The sequence below is a fragment of the Pseudopipra pipra genome, chromosome 7 (assembly GCF_036250125.1).
Source record: "Pseudopipra pipra isolate bDixPip1 chromosome 7, bDixPip1.hap1, whole genome shotgun sequence".
Lineage (NCBI taxonomy): Eukaryota > Metazoa > Chordata > Aves > Passeriformes > Pipridae > Pseudopipra > Pseudopipra pipra.
In genome coordinates this window covers 4266172-4284117 of record NC_087555.1, presented here as the reverse complement: position 1 = coordinate 4284117, position 17946 = coordinate 4266172, and the positions used below count along the sequence as shown (strand labels likewise).

General features: G+C 44.3%; 1 protein-coding gene across 3 annotated transcripts in view; it reads left to right on the top strand.

Moving 5' to 3' along the window:
• Nucleotides 1-17946, top strand: part of IQCA1 (IQ motif containing with AAA domain 1) — a 108490-nt gene that overhangs the window by 29337 nt on the left and 61207 nt on the right. For 2 of the 3 annotated variants that reach the window (XM_064660284.1, XM_064660283.1), the window contains exon 6: nt 1621-1808. The exons of the other annotated variant lie outside the window; for it this stretch is intronic. In XM_064660284.1, the coding sequence (XP_064516354.1) occupies nt 1621-1808 (188 nt within the window). The remainder of the gene's footprint in view (nt 1-1620; nt 1809-17946) is intronic. 3 annotated transcript variants of the gene reach the window in all.

Sequence of the window (17946 nt, the reverse complement as noted above, 5' to 3'; positions counted from 1 at the left end):
GAAACTGAGAATTGAGCAAAGGCAACATCTCAGGGTGAAAGGTGACACTTTGGATCACGTGTTGAGGGAGAGAACATGTGCAGCCACCTTTCAAAACCACACTGCTGCTCTTATTTCCTCCTGAATATTTTCTCAGTGGTGGCCTTGACCAATTCCTTCAGCAGAGTGCGAGTCACACATCACAGATGCAGGGAAGGCAGTAAATTGCTTTCCTGAATGGGGCCTCTGCGCTTGCTTTGGATGGTGCGTGATCCCAGGGGGGACCTGCCCAAACCAAATTTGCTTGGCACTTGTTAGTGATTTTTGGAACCTGGTCGAAGCATGGAAAAACACCAAATAACAGATCTTATATAAATATAAGCCGGCAAAACCTTTAAGAGAGCTTTTTTTGTCTTTGTGGGAGACTTCTGCAATTAGGACGTGGAGCACACCAGGAAATACATCACCAGAGCAAAGAGAACGCATTACTAAATTAGTCTGAGATGTGCCCATTAAGGACAATTTCTATATGCTCTGAAGTTGAAAGGCCAGAGCAGAATTATGTACTTTTTTTTCCATGCAAACCAAGAGCTTATGTTCACATATGCTGCCATCTATACGTCAGTCACTAACTTTGAGGAGTAAAAAAAACATACTACAAAACTAAACTGTCCTATTTTCTCCTCTTTTCCCTTCTTAAATTTGCCATACACTATCAGGCAATATGATTAGTAATTCCCAAATATGTGGAAAATAATTTGTTCTAGAATTAAAAAAGAAACCACAAAGGTGGTTTACAACTTCATTTTTAAAATGGATTTTTCTCTACACTTACAAGGTACTAACAGCTCATAGAACACTAGAAACATCTTAACTTTATCAACCTTTAAAAGCTAAAAAATGCAAAGTTTCAGCCCACCCACACAGATGGCATTTTTCATGCTTCTGTATTTGAATACCAGAAAGACTTTCATTTTTCTCCCTCAATCTACATGTGTAAAATCAATCACAAGGCAGAAATCATTCTAAGACTTGCAACTGGCTTAGAAGCCCTTCTTGCCAAGGTTATCAAATCATGGGAAACTTGGGGAGCTGTGGTTTTTATTACAGTGTTTGGGGGGTTGTTTATTCCTTTTTTTTTGTTGTTGTTCCTCAAGGGAAGTTGATTTCCTAAAGGAAATCAACCAGCTGCAACAAAATACCAGGAAACCACTGACCAAGCAATGCATATAAAAATTGCAGTGACTAAATTAAAAACAATACTGGCTAATTAAAAAATACCAATGGGAAGTCCAAATATTTGAAAATTCAATTAAAAAACCTCTCCGGCACCCTTCTGACATGGATAAAGCTGGCATTTGCAGAACAGCAGCTTTCTCACCTGTCTCACTGAGATCCCGGGATCCCAGGCTGGAAGGGTTGTTTTTGTACATTGCAATGCTGTTAATTAATGCTGAAACACCAACAATAGAGCATTGTGTGCATCCAGGCACCTTTTATGAGCACAGGGCCTTTTTTTCCTGGCTTCCTGCAAGAAAATTAAGGCTTAAGCTTAGATTCACTGTCAGCCTGGCATTCCAGTAAATATTAAGTTTATTTTAATTCTTCGTACCTTTTATTTTCTCCTCTTGTTGTTTTCAGACTCTCCCTCCTCACTTAGAGGCAACCAGTAGTTTTCAGAAGTTTGCTGAGAAAGTAAAGGCCCTGCAAGGTGATGTCCAGGAGAGACAGGATGAAATATCCTTCAAGGACAAGCTGAGAGAAACAGAGGGGCCCCACATCAAGGAAACACTCCAGGATCAGCTCAGCCAGTGCTTCACGGAGTGCCGGTGAGCAGAGATAAACACTTATCTAAATAAGTCCATTGCCTGATTTTGCAGTTCCTACAAACTGCAAAATCCATCTTGAGGCAGTGATCCTAGTCCCAGCTGAGGAGCTGGTTCTACCCCAGCTGCAGAGCCAGGACCCTGAGCTGCAAGACTCCAGCCTGGGGAGACCAGACCAGGACATCACTCCTGGCAGGGATCGAGGTGCACCCTGAACGCCTGGCTGTGCATCAGCTCCACAGACATTAAAGTGGGGACACCTTCAGTTTGCACATTACCTCGGGCTCAAGCCTTCGTAATTATAGGAAGCACACTCTAAACTTTAGGAACACTGACTTTCTTCCCTGTCTGAATACCTAAGGTTTAAGAGAGAGAACTCACTCTTCCATGAGATAGAAGCATAATTATTTGCCATAGCAAATCACATCACGTCACTGGCACTGCACTCTAGGTGCCTGCTGCTGGCATTATCCAGCAGCCCACATGAATCTGAAGTAGTTTTGTACTTGAGGCCTGACCTTCGAGACACTCCTCCAAATGTAACTTTACTTAAGCAGTGCTGCTGATCTCAGTGAAACTTCACGTCTCAGTAGAGTTAAGCACATACTTACACGTCTTTAAACCGAGTGCTGACACCTATAGTTCTCTCAGGCTTTAGCCAACCAAGTTTTGAGACTGGCAGTTTTCATATGGTCACACTGTAGAGTCTTTTACTAAGGAATATAGGCTGGTTTTATAACATAGTTGATATTTTCCCAGGATTTACCTCATCTGATGGATTAGTATGTAAAAGTAAATTAGGAAGCAGCACCTTAAACTTCCAGGATTTAGTAGCAAGGTTTTGTCTGCTCTGCAAAGTGTTTTTGTGTCTTGAGCTGCTCGGTGATGTTACAGGGCTCATATTTGTCTTGTGGACCAGTGTCACATCCATTAATCACTCAGTGTTTTTTCAGTGTGCTGGACTTGCCTCCAGCACGCAGTTTCCAGTTGGAAACACAAATGCATTCTGATGAAATCCTGCTCCGTTTATTCCTTGAGTCCTTTAATCGGGTTTGGATAGCTGTGCTATAATGCAGTGTTTGATTAAAAAAGTGATCAAAAATAGCACCCTCAGAGGTCTACCACAATGTATTCCTCTTCTTTCTTGTACTTTTGCCTCTTATAGACACTCAAGGCTCCAGTGTATTTTTTTTACTCTCTTTCTAAAAGAGCTGCTGGTTTTACAAACTTCAGTTATTGCAGAGCACTTCCCCATTCCCTAAATCAACCCTGCTTTTCTTGAGCTGCTATTTCCTGCTGTTCCCCACAGCTCCTGGCATGTTCTGAGGTACAGAAAGATCTTATTCTCTTTGCTTAATATTACTCACCTAATAGTCATTCCCTAACGTAGGTCAGTCGTGTCCAATTAACTTCGCTCTAGAGCTTGAGGAGAGCTAACTGAAATAGTGTGAACCAATAACAATGTTTCTGTAGGAGATTAGAGAATAAGGCTGAGCCATAAACCTCTTTTAAGACAGTTATGAGACATTATTAAAAGTTAAGTCACTTAACAGCAGAGCCAACCAAGAGTCTAAGCTGTCCAGAGGATCATTTGGAGGAAGCCAAAGCCATCGTTCAGCCGAGGGAGGTGGAGAGGGGTGGCTGAGAGAGCAGTTCATCAAAACCCTCGCTGCCTGATGTGTGTGAGTCCTCAGCCTCACGTACCTACGGAATACTCTGAAGGTGGAAGGTGGAGTGTAAATGCTGAGCTTTCTTTTAGCAGCCCTTACAAGTGAAATGGGGCCTCCTCGCTACATTTATATCCCAGGTGTGCCCAGGGGCCCAACTTCAGGAGACACTTCAAGGCTAGAGGCAGACATAGGCAGTATCCCAGCATGTAAATACGTGATTATACAACTTATAAGGTGTTCTTTAGCTAACCTTTGAGTTATCTGGTCCATCTCATCAGGTTCAGTAGTCTTAAATCGCATCTAGCCCTGAAAATTAACAAAGATTAAAGCAGATGTTTAAATATAAGCATCATATTAACTGATCTTGGATAGCTTTATGGGTGTGTTTTTCCTGAGCAAGGGATGATGTGAAATAGGACAAAGATATACCCACACATTCTATAAGAGTGCTTATGGGTAAGCCTTTAGCCAGACATGTTCTGCTGCAGCTGAGACAGGCTGAGAAAACAGCTCCCCTCCAACCTTGGACAATAACCCACCCATCCGAAACAACCTCATATTTTGAAAAAATCAACCAAAAAGCGGTTTTAAGCATTTAATCAGACCGTTTTGATAGAAGATGGAGAAGATGTGGAGGTCTGTGGTACGTCTGAGAGCGGGGTCACCGCCGATGACAGAGGGGCAGTGACAAGTCTGTTGCAGTCAGAGCAGTGTGTCTGATCATAGAGTCACAGGATGGTTTAGGTTGGAAGGGACCTTAAAGACCATCTCATTCCAAACCCCTGCCACAGGCAGGAGCACCTTGCACTAGACCAGGTTGCTCCAAGTCCCATTGTACTCCCCGTTAACTCTCATATTAACTGTCCATCATGATCCCTAAAAATCAGTGACGGGAATGTTCCAGCCAAGACTAGACAGATCTCATTGATAAAAGCTATTCTGGTGATTTAGTACATGGTAGATGAAATTCTGCCCCCAGTGAAGCCAGTGGGAGAGCTGCCATCAGCTTCAGCACAGGCTGGACATCATCCACTATTTCAGCTCATTCCAATCTGGCTGAGTGATGCAGTGATTTATGGAGCTGCGAGGAATCAGAGGAGCTGTCTGCTGCCCTGCTCTTCACAGGAGGCCTCTAAGTGACCAAAATCATCTCCCCCACAGACACACCCACTGGCATCCAAAATAGGTTTTAAAAAAAAAAAAACAAAAAAATCAGCAAATTTCTCACCAAGGGGAGCGTGTGTGTCCTGCAGAGCCAAACTGTCTGGGTGAAAATGCCAGAGATGCTGCACAACCAGCAGGAATCGTGTCCTGCTCAACAGTGGGACAGGTCTGAAGTGTCCAAGTTTAAAATAATTATTACCTGCCAGGGTATATTTTGGCTCTCCCCTAAGCCTGTCTATGAGATCAACAGCTAAATGTAGCTTATAAATAATTCTTTAACTACAGTTTTTGACAGAGTTTCCCGTTTTCCATATTCTCTTAAAGAAATAGATAAAGGCGAACAAAGATTCTTTTGAATAAATTTTGCTGTGCATACTGAGAAAATAAACCCAAACTTCCATATTTTATCCTTCACTCAGAAAAGAATGTGATAGAAAAATACAATTAGCAGGTATTGTCTTTCAGCACAGCTACTCTTAGATTACAAAAGCAATGAGCACATGTTAAATTTCTTAACCTGTAAGAACTGTGGTAAATATTTACCTCTTTCTTTGCACAAGGGAACAGCTTCAGTCATTTCAAGACCCAAACCAGCTTCTTATGAAGAGAAGTTCTAGAAAAACAAAAGAAAGCAAAACCCAAAGGAATAGATTAAATGAAATTGTTCCTGTTGCTTGTATCAATCCTACTGCGGGGAAGACAAAATAATTTAAATATAACCCTGCATTTTGCAACCTTACCATCCATCGTTCTGTTTATCTGGGTTGGCTTCTGTGGAGCTGCTCTTATTTGGCTTGCAAATTATTCACATAAAGCTTTCTAGGTTTCCATGTGGCCTTGTCCAGCCATGCTAGAAAGAAAAGATACTGTTTTGAAAGCTTTTTTAAAAGCATCCTGCACTATACCTACAGGCCTCCCTTTTTTTCTTTTTTTTTTTTTTTTCAAGCTATGGTTGGTATTAGAAGGACTACAAATGTTCCAGAATTAACAGTTGCTATGATTATACACATCTGAGTCTGGATTTTAATCACTTGGCTCCCACAGATTTCATCCATTACATTAAAATTAAAAGAGTTTCATATTAAGATATAACTATTGCATAGCTGGGGTTTTAGCTTCAATTTCCTGCACCATTCCAAACCAAACCCATTTTTCTCTAATTTCACATTTAGGGTGTGAAATTGCCTTCTCCACTCTTTACCCACTGTGCATAAAAACAGTTCCCAAATTACGAGTCTTCTTGGAGTCATCCCTAAAATGAATTAAAAAAGGGGTGGGGAAAAAAAGGCGAGAAGGATCCCTTTATTACCCAGAGAAATATAACAGTACCTTTGTCTAGGACAAGTCTTCTCTGGCAGAAATCAATACAAAGGACGAGAACTCAAGATGAGGTTTTTATTACCAGAGATGGCCCCCGGGCTCACAGGGGAGAGCCTCACGCACAGGCTCTGCTGGGACGTGCCTCGTGCCCTCGAGCTGCAGCAAATTGCGCCGGGAATGTCTTGGAGGATTTCTGCGGCCCCGCTCAGAGCTCTGGGGAGCATTTCATCAGTGGCAGGGCTGACCTCCTAACAGGGGATCTCAGTAATAGCACTTCACACTCGTTATGTGTTATTCCCACGGATTTGGGGATTGCTTTTTGGGAGGAAGGAGGCGACAAGGGGTAAATGTGTTCTCATAATAGGTTTACACTTTACTGATTAGCTCTGAATGATCTTCTTGCTCTGCCTGCCAACTCCAGTCCTGTCAGAAAAAGAACTGGCCAAGTTTTGTGGTGAGGGAATGAGACTCCTCTTGAAGCAGAGGGTTCCTGTGCTTTATTTATTCATTTTGAACATTCCTGACAGCCAGCCCGGCCTTTGATGCAGAGGAAAAGAGAAAGAAATAGGAAGTGATCATGTTATATTTCCCTTTTTTCACAAGGCTGTTTTGTTGAGCTGGGTTTACTGCCAATCCACCCGTTCATGGGACTCCCTGGGTAGCAGGGGGTGTGAGGAAGGAGGAGGCAGGAGGAAGATGAATGGAGAGAGGGAGGTTTTGCACTGAAATTCTGCAGAATAGGGAAGGTATTCATTGGTGTGAGGCAGAGGCCGGATCACATTTCACACTGTACACACTGCTCTTTATGGAGTTAATGGCAGCGTGCATGGAAGCTGCCAGGCAATCCATCAGAGCCAGAGCCTTGCCAAGAGGACAGAGAGGGATGACACAGTGGTAACAAGCAGAGGCACTCCCTCCCCATGACCCCTCCACTCTGGTTCCAAGGAATCGTCCCTCTGAGTCCCTCCAGACCCGTGTTGTTGTTTTTCAGTCCCATCTGGCTCATCAGACGCGTGCCCTCAACCTGCCAGAAGTGCTTTCCAAGTAGCCAAGGAGCCTGGATTGCAGCCTCCACACAATATGGCAACAGCTGATGGAAAATATGGAACAGCTGATAGGAAAATTGCTGGAGGACCAGTTTTAGTGCCATGAGCCACTGCAGCAGACAGTTCTCAAAGAGCAAGCTCCAGTCTGGGGGTTCTTGGCAGACAACCTGAGACATCACCAGCCCCTTGATCACAATCCTCTTTCCATACTGTTACTCTGGAAAATTACATCCGTGGGCAGGATGAGCTCATTAGCCTTCTGGCAGTCATCCTAGGAGAAGGACAACTATAATCCCAAACCCAGGCAGATGGAGCTCGTTTAGCCCTGTAAGGCCATCCATCTAAGAGAAGGTCACTCTAATCAAACCTACGTCCTGAGGACCTCACTGCCACCGTCCAAGCTCGCTCGGCCCTGGTAGATGAACCTCAGCATTAAAGGGTGGGTTCAGTTCCGCGCACACTGTGTCTCACCTAAAAAATCCATTGCGCAGGCTTGAAGGCTTTACCCACATGCAAAAAGTCCTGTAGCGACAGGCGAGGGTCGAAACGGCAGGTGAAAGGTGCACTGGGAACCGCAGACCCAACCCTGCATGCGGGTGGTTCAGGATGTTGGTCATTTGAGACTGACTGGAGATGACAGTCTCTTGGGGCAGCACCCCGAACGACCAAGCAGCCTTTCCAAGGACAGCACTGCTTGCTCCACTCGGAGAGGGGCCTAGAAAAGGTGGCCTAAACAAAGCTCATCTCCACTTTCACCCGGTTGGTTAACCGCAGGCCAACGGGCATCTTCTTCCAATGCGGTCGCACAAAGATCAAAAGACAAAAGCACACACCTGCCTCCAAAGGTGTACCTAAATTACACCATCTATAACGCAGCTGTCTCCTTCGAGAACACACGCAGGATCACTCTTGAGGAAAAAAGGCAACGCAGAAAGAACCGTGTATTGCAGAATACACCACTAAGGAGTCTTTCTGCTGTGCCTTTTGCAATCGGATATGTCTGTCACGTATTGGCCTCATAAGCCACCAGCGTGCCTGTAGCAAATGTGGATAGAGCCTTCCCAAATCTTCGTTCGCGAAGCCTAGCCATGACTCTGGAAAATTTATTCCCTTCTCTGCCGCTCCTTCAAGGGCATTTCTGCTGTAGGAACCTACCAAAAAGTGCCTCTGGTATGTGGTACTTGATATTCAGCATAGCCAGGAGCTGCTGCCCATAGGAGCCATTTACAGGCAGGTGATGAACCACTGTCTTTTCCCCTAGTCCATATTGCCATTACTTGTTTTCCCTGTCAGCATCAAAGGATTGTCACACACTCAAAAACCACTTGTATGTGACCTTCCGCTTGGGAGCAAAAGTTTCCAGGCAGAAGCAGCAGCTGTGAGCCCAACTTAAAAATCAGGATTTGGGGGGATAAATTAGTGGTCGTCTACTAATTCCACCAGATGAGGATGAGCTAAAACTATTTCTAATAATTTAGAAATAACGATAATTCTAATAATTTCTACATTAGAAAGAGGTCTCTATCTGCACCACAGTTTTCTCCTGTCCTTATCTGTTCACTGGAGTTGAATACATCTTCTCCTACCATCTGGTACTTTGGGCACTGAGAGCTTAAACACACCAAATTGTTCAGGGAATAGCACAAAACAAGTAGCTTCTCCTTCTGAATCCCTCTGCAGCCAGTCTGCATTGTGTCTATCATCTAAATCTTCTCCTTTTCCTCAGGAGAGAGAAGACAAGCTCTGAATTGTGGCAATGAAGCTCTGAGAGAGGATGGCACAGGCTGGGGTGGCCTCTACTGCCCAAATACTTGGTCCTCCTGCAAAAGCACAAAGACAGTAATACAAGAGGCAACGTCTGGGGGGGGTTCCTATCAGTAGTTTCACCTCTTTTCTGACAGAACTAACAACTCCAGGTTTTGCCAAGGCAGTAATCTCTGTATCATAACAATTAGTGCTGGTGCAAAGTGCTCTCTGAGTGCCTTTCTCCCCTGCCAAAAGGCCGTTCTGCAGGGACGGCTCACATTTAACATCAATCTTCCTGAACACGGCTCAGCCTGCTCCCAGATGTTGGACTGTACCTCATGTAGACAGTCAGTCAAAGCTAATTCCAAAATCCAGCAGGAACAACACAGCAAAACCTGTCCAGGGCCCTGCATAAATATTCTGGCAGGCAGAGCGTGCTGAGCTCCTCTCTGCAAGCAGCCACAGCGCTGAGTTAAACTACATCTGTGGGAACTGAAATCTTGCCTTTGGGCTCTAAGACTGATTAATTAACATAATTAGGAGCTGTAAACATTAATGGATAATGTTCAAGCCTTTCCTAACACATTCTTAAAGCTTCCACTGAGTAGTTATCTATTGACTAATTTTGGCAAACATCTTCAGGGCTGGAGGGAGCAAGGGAATGGAATACAAATGCATCTGGCTCACTGGAGGGAGGCACCAAAGCAAATAACCCACAAGGTTTCTGTGAACAGAGGGAGAATAAGTTATCAGAAACAAGAGGATTGTTTGTTTATGATGGGAGAGAGCGGAGCCCGCAGTTCTGCAACCTGTTTTCCCATTGACTGGAATCAACTATCTAACTTGAAAGCCATTTAAAACAAAACAAGAACGAAAAACCCCATCAGTCCTTTCCTGCTTATGGGAACACCACACCGGCCTCTTTTAAAAAGTGTGAACCCCTCTAATTCCAAAGGAGGGACAACTGTTATTAAGTCCATCTGCAGTTAATCTCCTTTATTGGGTGTTCCTGGATTTACAGGAGGCAGGGGACACCTCTGGAAGCTTCTGTGCAGTGGCAGAAGTTGCCTACTAGTAAAAATTTACGGGAGTGCTGACATTAATGGAGGTGGCTGGATGGCTTTGGGGGGATCAGCCGGAAGCCCCTGGATCCATATATTTCTCATACTTGGTGAAACACCCATAAATCTTGGTGGCAGGTATCTGAGACAGTAAGACCAGTTGAACCCCGGTGTCACACCTCCAGAGAGGCATTGATAAGATCACTAGTTCTGCTTTCTAAATCATCACAAACTCCAAGATCTGTTGTCTTTCCAGTCTTGTAATGCTCCTTGAGCTGACACTTCAATTTATGACTGCCACCTCTATGCAGTGATTAAAAACACATGCAGAGGGCTCTGCTGCTGATCCTTGAGTTTGCTCATTGAACTATGAAAGGTTTGAAACTTTTAAGGAATGAAGATTCTTAAAACATCACAGATGCCAATCAAGTTTCCCAAGGGGTTTTCAACATAACAAGTCACCCTCATGAACTATTATTTAATCACCAAGTGCACCAATGCTGCACATAAGCATATCTCCACCAGCTTTCCAAGCACTGCTGTTCCCCTCCAGATAGACATTCAGATATCTTGAATCACAAGGTCATTAGGGATCTTTCCTGATTGATCTCACCTTTCCCTGAGACTTTTGGCTTACTGACTTTGTCACTGAAAATAGGGTCAGGTCCTGATGTTATTTAACAGTCCTCATTCTAAGCAGACTCCCATCAACTTCCAAGGGGATTCATAGAGTAAGATATTTTTGGTTTTGAGCAAGTTTATCAATTTCAGGACTTTTCCAGGGGTGCTACAACCAGGCAGAAGCACATAGTCTTGTTCCCCAAGCAGTGGAAAATCAGGGAAAACTGTTCCAGTCACATGGCAGTCATCTGGGCTTTCTGCCTGTGATGAGGCATCTCTTGCAGGAGTGCTCAGAACTTCAGGCATTTGTAAGCATACATCCATCTCTTCATCAGGCACGATTTGCATTGCACACCTCTTGCCACATTTGCATATAAATTATGCATTAACAACGTTAAAAGCTCATTCAGATCTCAACAGCCACACATTACAAAGCCATAACGAGCATGTTGCTTCTACAGACCAGGCTCTCCTCCACTTTTCTCCTCAACCTGCTTGTTTCTTGATCACTTTACCCAAAAAGACTTAACCTTTTCCTCACCCCGTTTCTGTCCCAGTTTCTGTCTCTGTAGTTTTCACCTGCAAAGCTCTAAACACTGTGGTGACTGTAGACCAGATTGTCCAAAGTTCAGCCTGTGGAAATAGGATTTTTACAGGGATAGCAAAGACATTTCTGTTCCAAAAGGCAAGTTGACCAAAGGGAAAGATGAAACTCCTTGTTCTAAATCTTGTCAGCAGAAAGATGGTTCTAGTTAGACATTTATTTAGCATAACCAAAATTATGCCTTTAACCATCCTCCATCTGGGAAAAACCTGAATCAATGGAGCCAATATTTTCAGACCTGTACATTGTAAATCGAGTGTCAGCACCTAAACTTTCAGTCCAAATGGTTAATAGCTTGACAAATATATGATCAGCTGAAAAACAGAGCTTCGTAATGGACAGTGTGAGGCAGAAGCACTGGGGAAGTGCTAAAACCAGAAGTGGAAAATGAGTGCAGCTGTTTGGTGCTGTCAGGGCTCTGCAGAGAGGGCACAGCTGTTGGAGCAGGAGCAGCACCAAGATAAGGTGAATGCCAGAGGGGCGAGAGCAGGCAGATACCTGAGCACATGTGAGACAGCCCGAGACAAGGCACAGAGAGATGAGAGGAAGGGGGTCCTGCACCTCCTTCCCCCACAATGCTGCCAGGACTGCGCTTTCTAAGTCCCATTTTTGGTACAAAGTTTCCCAGATATTTTATATTGACCCATATCCTCCCATTCTTGCAGACATGCCCATCCTGAGCACTGCTCTGTAGGGTGATTCCTGCCTTCACTTGCTTCCTACTTTTTGATTTCTACCACTACAGAAGCAAAACTAACCCTTACAACAAATTGAGGTTAGATTCCCTTTTCTACCTTCTTCAAGTGGCTGCAAGTGACCCAAGATACCCACAGTCTATAGACCTTGAGGCTAAGCCTCCTGCTTAGAATTAAAGCTCCTAAAAATATTCATTCCTTTATATGTCTAAAAGTCTGGAATCAGCTGAAGTAAATAGCATTAGTATGAGCTGGCCTATTTACACACAAGAAAATAATCTGGTAACTAATTAGTTCATTTTCCTAAAGTACCTCATACCCATCCCTATAATACTTAGGAATTAAAAGTCTGAGAATGCAAAGTGTTCCCGACGCAATTCAGCACTGGACACTTTCCAATCATGAGGTTTATTTGTTGTCATAGATACTCCCACAGACACAGGCATCACTTCCATCCAGGGACTCTCACTTGCCAGCAGCTGGTTATAATACAGCTCTGTGTCTGAAGGGCAGGACTGGGCTCCTTTTGGGCAGTGCTGTGCTATGTGCCCTGCTCAGGGGGTATGTCAGGCTGCTGGTCTCCTTTATTCCTTCCTAATGCAGCAAACAGGATTTATGAAGGCAGGAACAGACCAATGGCGTGTTTAACACTGATAACTGGGGCCTGATTTTCACCTCAGAGCTGGTTTCTGTTCCAGGAATCCAGCTAGAAGCCTACTAGGCCTGGCCCAGGGGAGCCTGCTCTACCATCTGATCTATTCCTGGTTTAACTCACACAGCAGAGTCCTAATCAGTGAGAAGGAAAGAAGGGAATGAATCCCAAGGGGAAGAGGAAGAGACCCAGCCCAGCTATTATTTCACTCCAGTGTGATAGGGAGAGGTATCTTCTCCTGCAAGTTAATACAGAGCAGGTGGAAGAACCAATTTTCCCACTTCCCCATTTCCAACAGGCAAAGCAAATGAAGATCTGCTGGGATACAGGAACAAAAAAGAATCAGGAGTCCCACTGGTGCCTGGTAGGAGGACAGAGAAGCACTGAAGAGCCGGTGGCTGGCAGAGAAGAGGTGTTTAATGGATATTCTGGGAAGAGAAAGACTAAGGAAAAGCTTAGAAGTAAGGAGAATAAAAATGAACACGAAGCACAGAGCAGTGGCTCCCAAGCTACAGCCCTTGCTCCACTGAAGGATCTCTTTGGAGAAACAAGAAGAGGAGGTGGAAAAGACATTTTCAGCCTTGGCTCTGTAGAATGTAAAGAATAAAGGAGGCAAGTGGGGGGAAAAAGAACCGTGACATAGACTGACACAAGCAGAGCAAAAGCATAGCAGAAACAGTCATGAGGAGCTGGAGAGGCAGAATCAGAAGAGAAGGGATGAAAGAGTCATGTAAGTGGGGAAAAAACTCCTGTGAGTTACCAACTGAAAGACAGGAACAGTTAGAACCAAAGACTGATAGAAAATATTAAGTGTTTCCAAGGCAAAGCCAAAAGACAGGTCCCTAAATGTCTGTGCCAGCAAGCTCAGGTGATACAGAAAAAACACCTTATTGTCAAGGGGCCAGATTTAACTGTGGCCATGAAGGCATGCAAGTTATGGCTGGAAATGTGGCTGTGGATGACAGCCTGTTATTCTCTCTCACAAGAGAAGAGGGATATGTTTAATTCTGAAATACAGCTTCACTGGCAGTGGGTTTTTCAGACTTTGGGGACCACAGCAGCAGAACGTCTGATGGAATATAAGGCTGATTAAGGGCACTGTGGCACCAGTGTACCAACAGGATTATTTAACACACTATTGGCAAGTTACTGAAGAGCTGAATTTCAAGTTAGTTCCTTACCCAGGAGGCTTCCATAATCTAGCAAAGAAAATTCCAGGCTTACACTGAAAATGTGTGTTAAGCAGAAATGATGAGGAATTGAGGGAGGAGGAGAACACAGGTGACAGAAACAGGTTATCCCATCAACCTCAGGTGAGCACCAAGGTAAACTCCTCCTAGCACAAAATTCACGTTCAAGTTGGTCTGTCCCAGTCCCACACTCGGATTGAATCTCGACGTAAGGCTGAAAAGGTTTGAAGACAACATTTCTTTGGGCAGAGCAAGAACTTGCCTGAAACCTGAGTCACATCCATTCCTTCCAGAGCCAATGTGTTTCAGTTTTACTGGGAATTTCAGCATGGGGGAGATTAGTCAGACTCCATCCAGCAGGTTGTTTTAATTACCCAGGTCAGAGTCCAGGCCTTTCAAGTCGTGCTGCATTTCAGTCCTGTGCAGAGACAACAGAAATTCTAATTATTTATAGTAATTTACTTTAAGCATGCCCAGCTATTATGGTTTGTGTGCTGCATCAGGCAACCTTAGGACCACCCTAGGCTGAATAAAAAGCCATTTAATAGCATATAAGGGAGTTTACTGGTTCTTCTCAGACTCTACTTGTACAAAATAACTATATGAATATAGTACCAACTCCATAAGATCTTGTACCAAATACAATCTTCTTTGACTTTCCCCATCCCTGGGAGTGTCCAAGGCCAGGCTGGATGGAGCTCTGAGCAACCTGGTCTAGTGGAAGGTGTCTCTGCCCATGACATAGAACAAGATGAACTTTGATGTCCCTTCCAACTCAATTCTATGATTCTGTGACTTAAGCAAAGAATGTACAACCATAAAAGAGCTGGCTTAGTATTTACTGAAGCATTTATGTAATAGCAGGAGACTGCATGACCCTTTAATCTGTTCAAACAGTTCCCTCTCTCTTCTCAGAGCACCTTCCTGAGTCAGTGGTGGTTGGAAAGGAAGTTTGCTCTCTTGCTTTGTGTTCTCCATCACACAGGGAGACCAGCTCTTTCCTACAGACTTTTCTGGAAAGCATCTAATCCAGCAACCAATTCTGAAGCTGCTGGTTTAAAGCACAGCTATAAGTTAAAGGCTACAGTCTGTGCAGCTGCAGGAGTCCTCCAAGTATTCCAAGTCAAAATACAATTGCTCCAAGGGGGCACATTCCAGAGCCGGAGCTGTGCCATCTTTCTTGTTCCATACATATGCTTCCCATCATTGGCTCAGCATTCAGAGCTGCTGCAGAGGGGTAACACTATGCCCAGATTATCCTTTCACCTTCATCCTCCTGGGAAATCATGGTTTTATTTGTTATGTATTGTAAGGTTTGCAGTTGCAGGGGGCCTGGGAATGAGCGGGAGCGAAGGTGGGAGCAGCAGATTGTGGCCTCTCCCACATATGTGCCTGTATTCCACCCCTGTCCAAACCTAATCTCTCCATTTGCCTGGGGGAGCTCTGCTATTCCACAGTAAGTCCATTCCAAACAAGTGATGCTCTGTAGAGGCCTGTGAAGCAATACATTTACAGCTCTAGTCCTGAAAAACAATACAAAAGAGCCCTAAGATTAGGCAGGTGAGTAAACCTGCCCTGCAGGTCTCAGCCTCCAAACCTGCACTTCCCACACCACCTTCCCTGCTCAACCACTTTGGGGAAGTTACCCATCCTTGGGCTCTTTGCTTCTTCCAAGTTCCCAGAGAATATCCCCTATCCCTGGTTCTCCAGCCTCTTCGCCACGTTGCCAGCAACTCTCTGAAGCACTGGCTTCACCTATCAAAGAAATTATTAAAAATCACATTATTAATCCGTCGTTTAAATTAACAATAGCACAAAAGCTGCATTTTGTGCTTATCATCGGTTAAATTTGAACGTATCCTACCTAGTAACACATGCAGAAGAACTGAGGCATTTAGAAAGGCAGTGCCAGAGGCCTACAAAAGATATTCAATTCTTTATCAGTCCCCACATTTTCAGCCCATTTCAGGAGGCCATAGGTCATACACCAGAGACACACCAAACAAGTACAGGAACACAGCACTCCAGTTTTTCTTTCACAGCACTAAAAGGGAGAGAGTTAAGGAACTTGGCATTTCAAAGCATTACAGTGTGTTTCTTGGACTGCAGAGACGACTGGTTTTTGAGCTAACAGTGTTGATTAAATGGCTGCTCTTAATACCATCCCTGGCTTATAGCTGAGCTCATCTGAAATGCTTCTCCTTCTCTTTTCTCACACTTTTTAATTGCCAAAGTGGAGATTCTAAATTACTTTTCTTGCTTGTGAGTTCTTCAGTTATTAGCACTGACCAGGAGTCTGAAATACAGTCCAGTCTGGCATAACTTGTCTTATTTTTTGCTTCCCTGGATTAAAACGCTCTTCAGCTCCTCTGTCAGGGATGCTCTGACCTGCTGAGCATGTGAGCAGCCTCTGGCAGGCACCACAGGAACCAAACTCTGCTTTCTCTTTCTCTGCACAGAATCCAAGAATAGGTCAGGCTGGACGGGACCACAGTGGGTCCCATCTGGTCCCACCTCCCCGCCCAAGCAGGGTGATCCCAGAGCACATGGCACAGGATTGTGTCCACATGATTCTGGAATATTTCCAGTGATCATGGACAAGCTTGTCCACCAGGACCCCCAGGACCTTGTCCACTTCAAGAGATCTGGGTCTCTGTAGTTTGCATGAGTGTTTAAATGAGCTATTTAATGACAAATCTGAGGCAATTTCATGCATATGAAAGCAGTCACAGTGCTTGACTTTTCTATGTTTATCCCAGTTGGCTCGTGCAGCCTTATTTCAATAAATCACCACCAGGTGTACACAATGTAATACCAGGGAAAGACTGAGTGTTGCAGAATCCATATATAAAATTAGAGCAATGAAAGACAAAGCAGAGTTTGGTTACATTCTTAAAAAGTTATAAACATCCTAGGTACCATTTTCAGCTTCTCCTTCCCCACTGAATTTGTCTTTCTGCATCACAAATGCTTTTCAAGGCAGCACCACAGGCAGTGCCACGAGCCCAGTGCTGTGATGGGCTGAAGGGAATGATTAAGCCCCTCTCCCAGGCAGTACTGTGGGGCCTGCCAGAGGCTGCTCACATGCTCAGCAGGTCAGAGCATCCCTGACAGAGGGGCTGAAGAGCATTTTAATCCAGGGAAGCAAAAAATAAGACAAGTTATGCCAGACTGGACTGTATTTCTGCATTGATGCCATAGACTTCAGCTACTGAAATGTGTGTGGTGCCACCTTTACTTAATGCCACCTCAGATCTACCCATCTTCATCACACTGAAATTATGCAATCGGTTACAAACCCAATAAAAATCATATCCTTTACCCACACTTGCATCAGGGTTGTTTTAATCACCATATTCCCCCTCCATGCTGTACTGTCTTCATCCCAATATTTAAATAAGGGTAGACCAAAGCAGAGCTTCTCTGTTCATTTCAGGCTCTTATTCCCCAATTTGACAAGACAGATAGAAAGGATGTATATGCTGCACAGCACACACAGGGAGTCTGCCATGCCCCAGATGTGCTGATTTATTATGCATGCACAGAACTCTCCATCCAGCACGTGAGCAGTGGGTTAGGGAGAGCACAGTCCTTTCAGGAGCTTTTAATCAGCCAATACCCTTGAAATACTTCAGCTCCCTTTCACAGTCAGGTGGTGGCAGAAGAAATGCACCATGTGCAAAACCATTTCAGAACAAGGAGGAGGCCAAAATGGTGGAAGAGGCAGCACAGAGCTGGGGCAAAAGGGACACTTTTCCCGGTGGGTGACCTGCCCAGGGCACCATTTCTGAGCTCTCCCCGAAGCATTATCTTCAGGTCAAAGGGATGGCCTGTGGCAAAGCAGTTTAAAGCAGCCATGCCCAGCGTACAGCCTTCTTCCCCTTCCAGAAATGCATTTTGTTCCACTAACACCTTGACTTCTAAGAAGCAAAAACAATCACTCAAATTTCTCATAAACAAATCCCACTAGACAAAATGCTCTCTATACTCCATTTCACTCCAAATCCCAAAGAAACTTGTGATGTTGGAGGGCAAGTTATTTCTTTTGGCTGGCCTTGCTACAAGAAATGGCATGCTTTATTTTCCTCTTTACAGGATTCATATTGTGTTAATAAAGTTCTGTTGATTCCCTCTGGCTGACTCTGCAGGAAAACTATTCTCGCAAAGCTTCTAGTCTGAGTTAAAGTAATCTTGCTTAAAACTGCCCATAATTGTTTCGGTCTCTTATGTTTAATGCTAAGCACTGGAAATATTGCCAAATTTGAGTCAGGACCGGGTGTTCTATGAATGCAGGATAAGCTGACCAAAGGTAAGGAATTCAGTAAACGCAGGGGGAATTTGACCTGGCATTTCTCTGAGCCGGCTTCTGTAT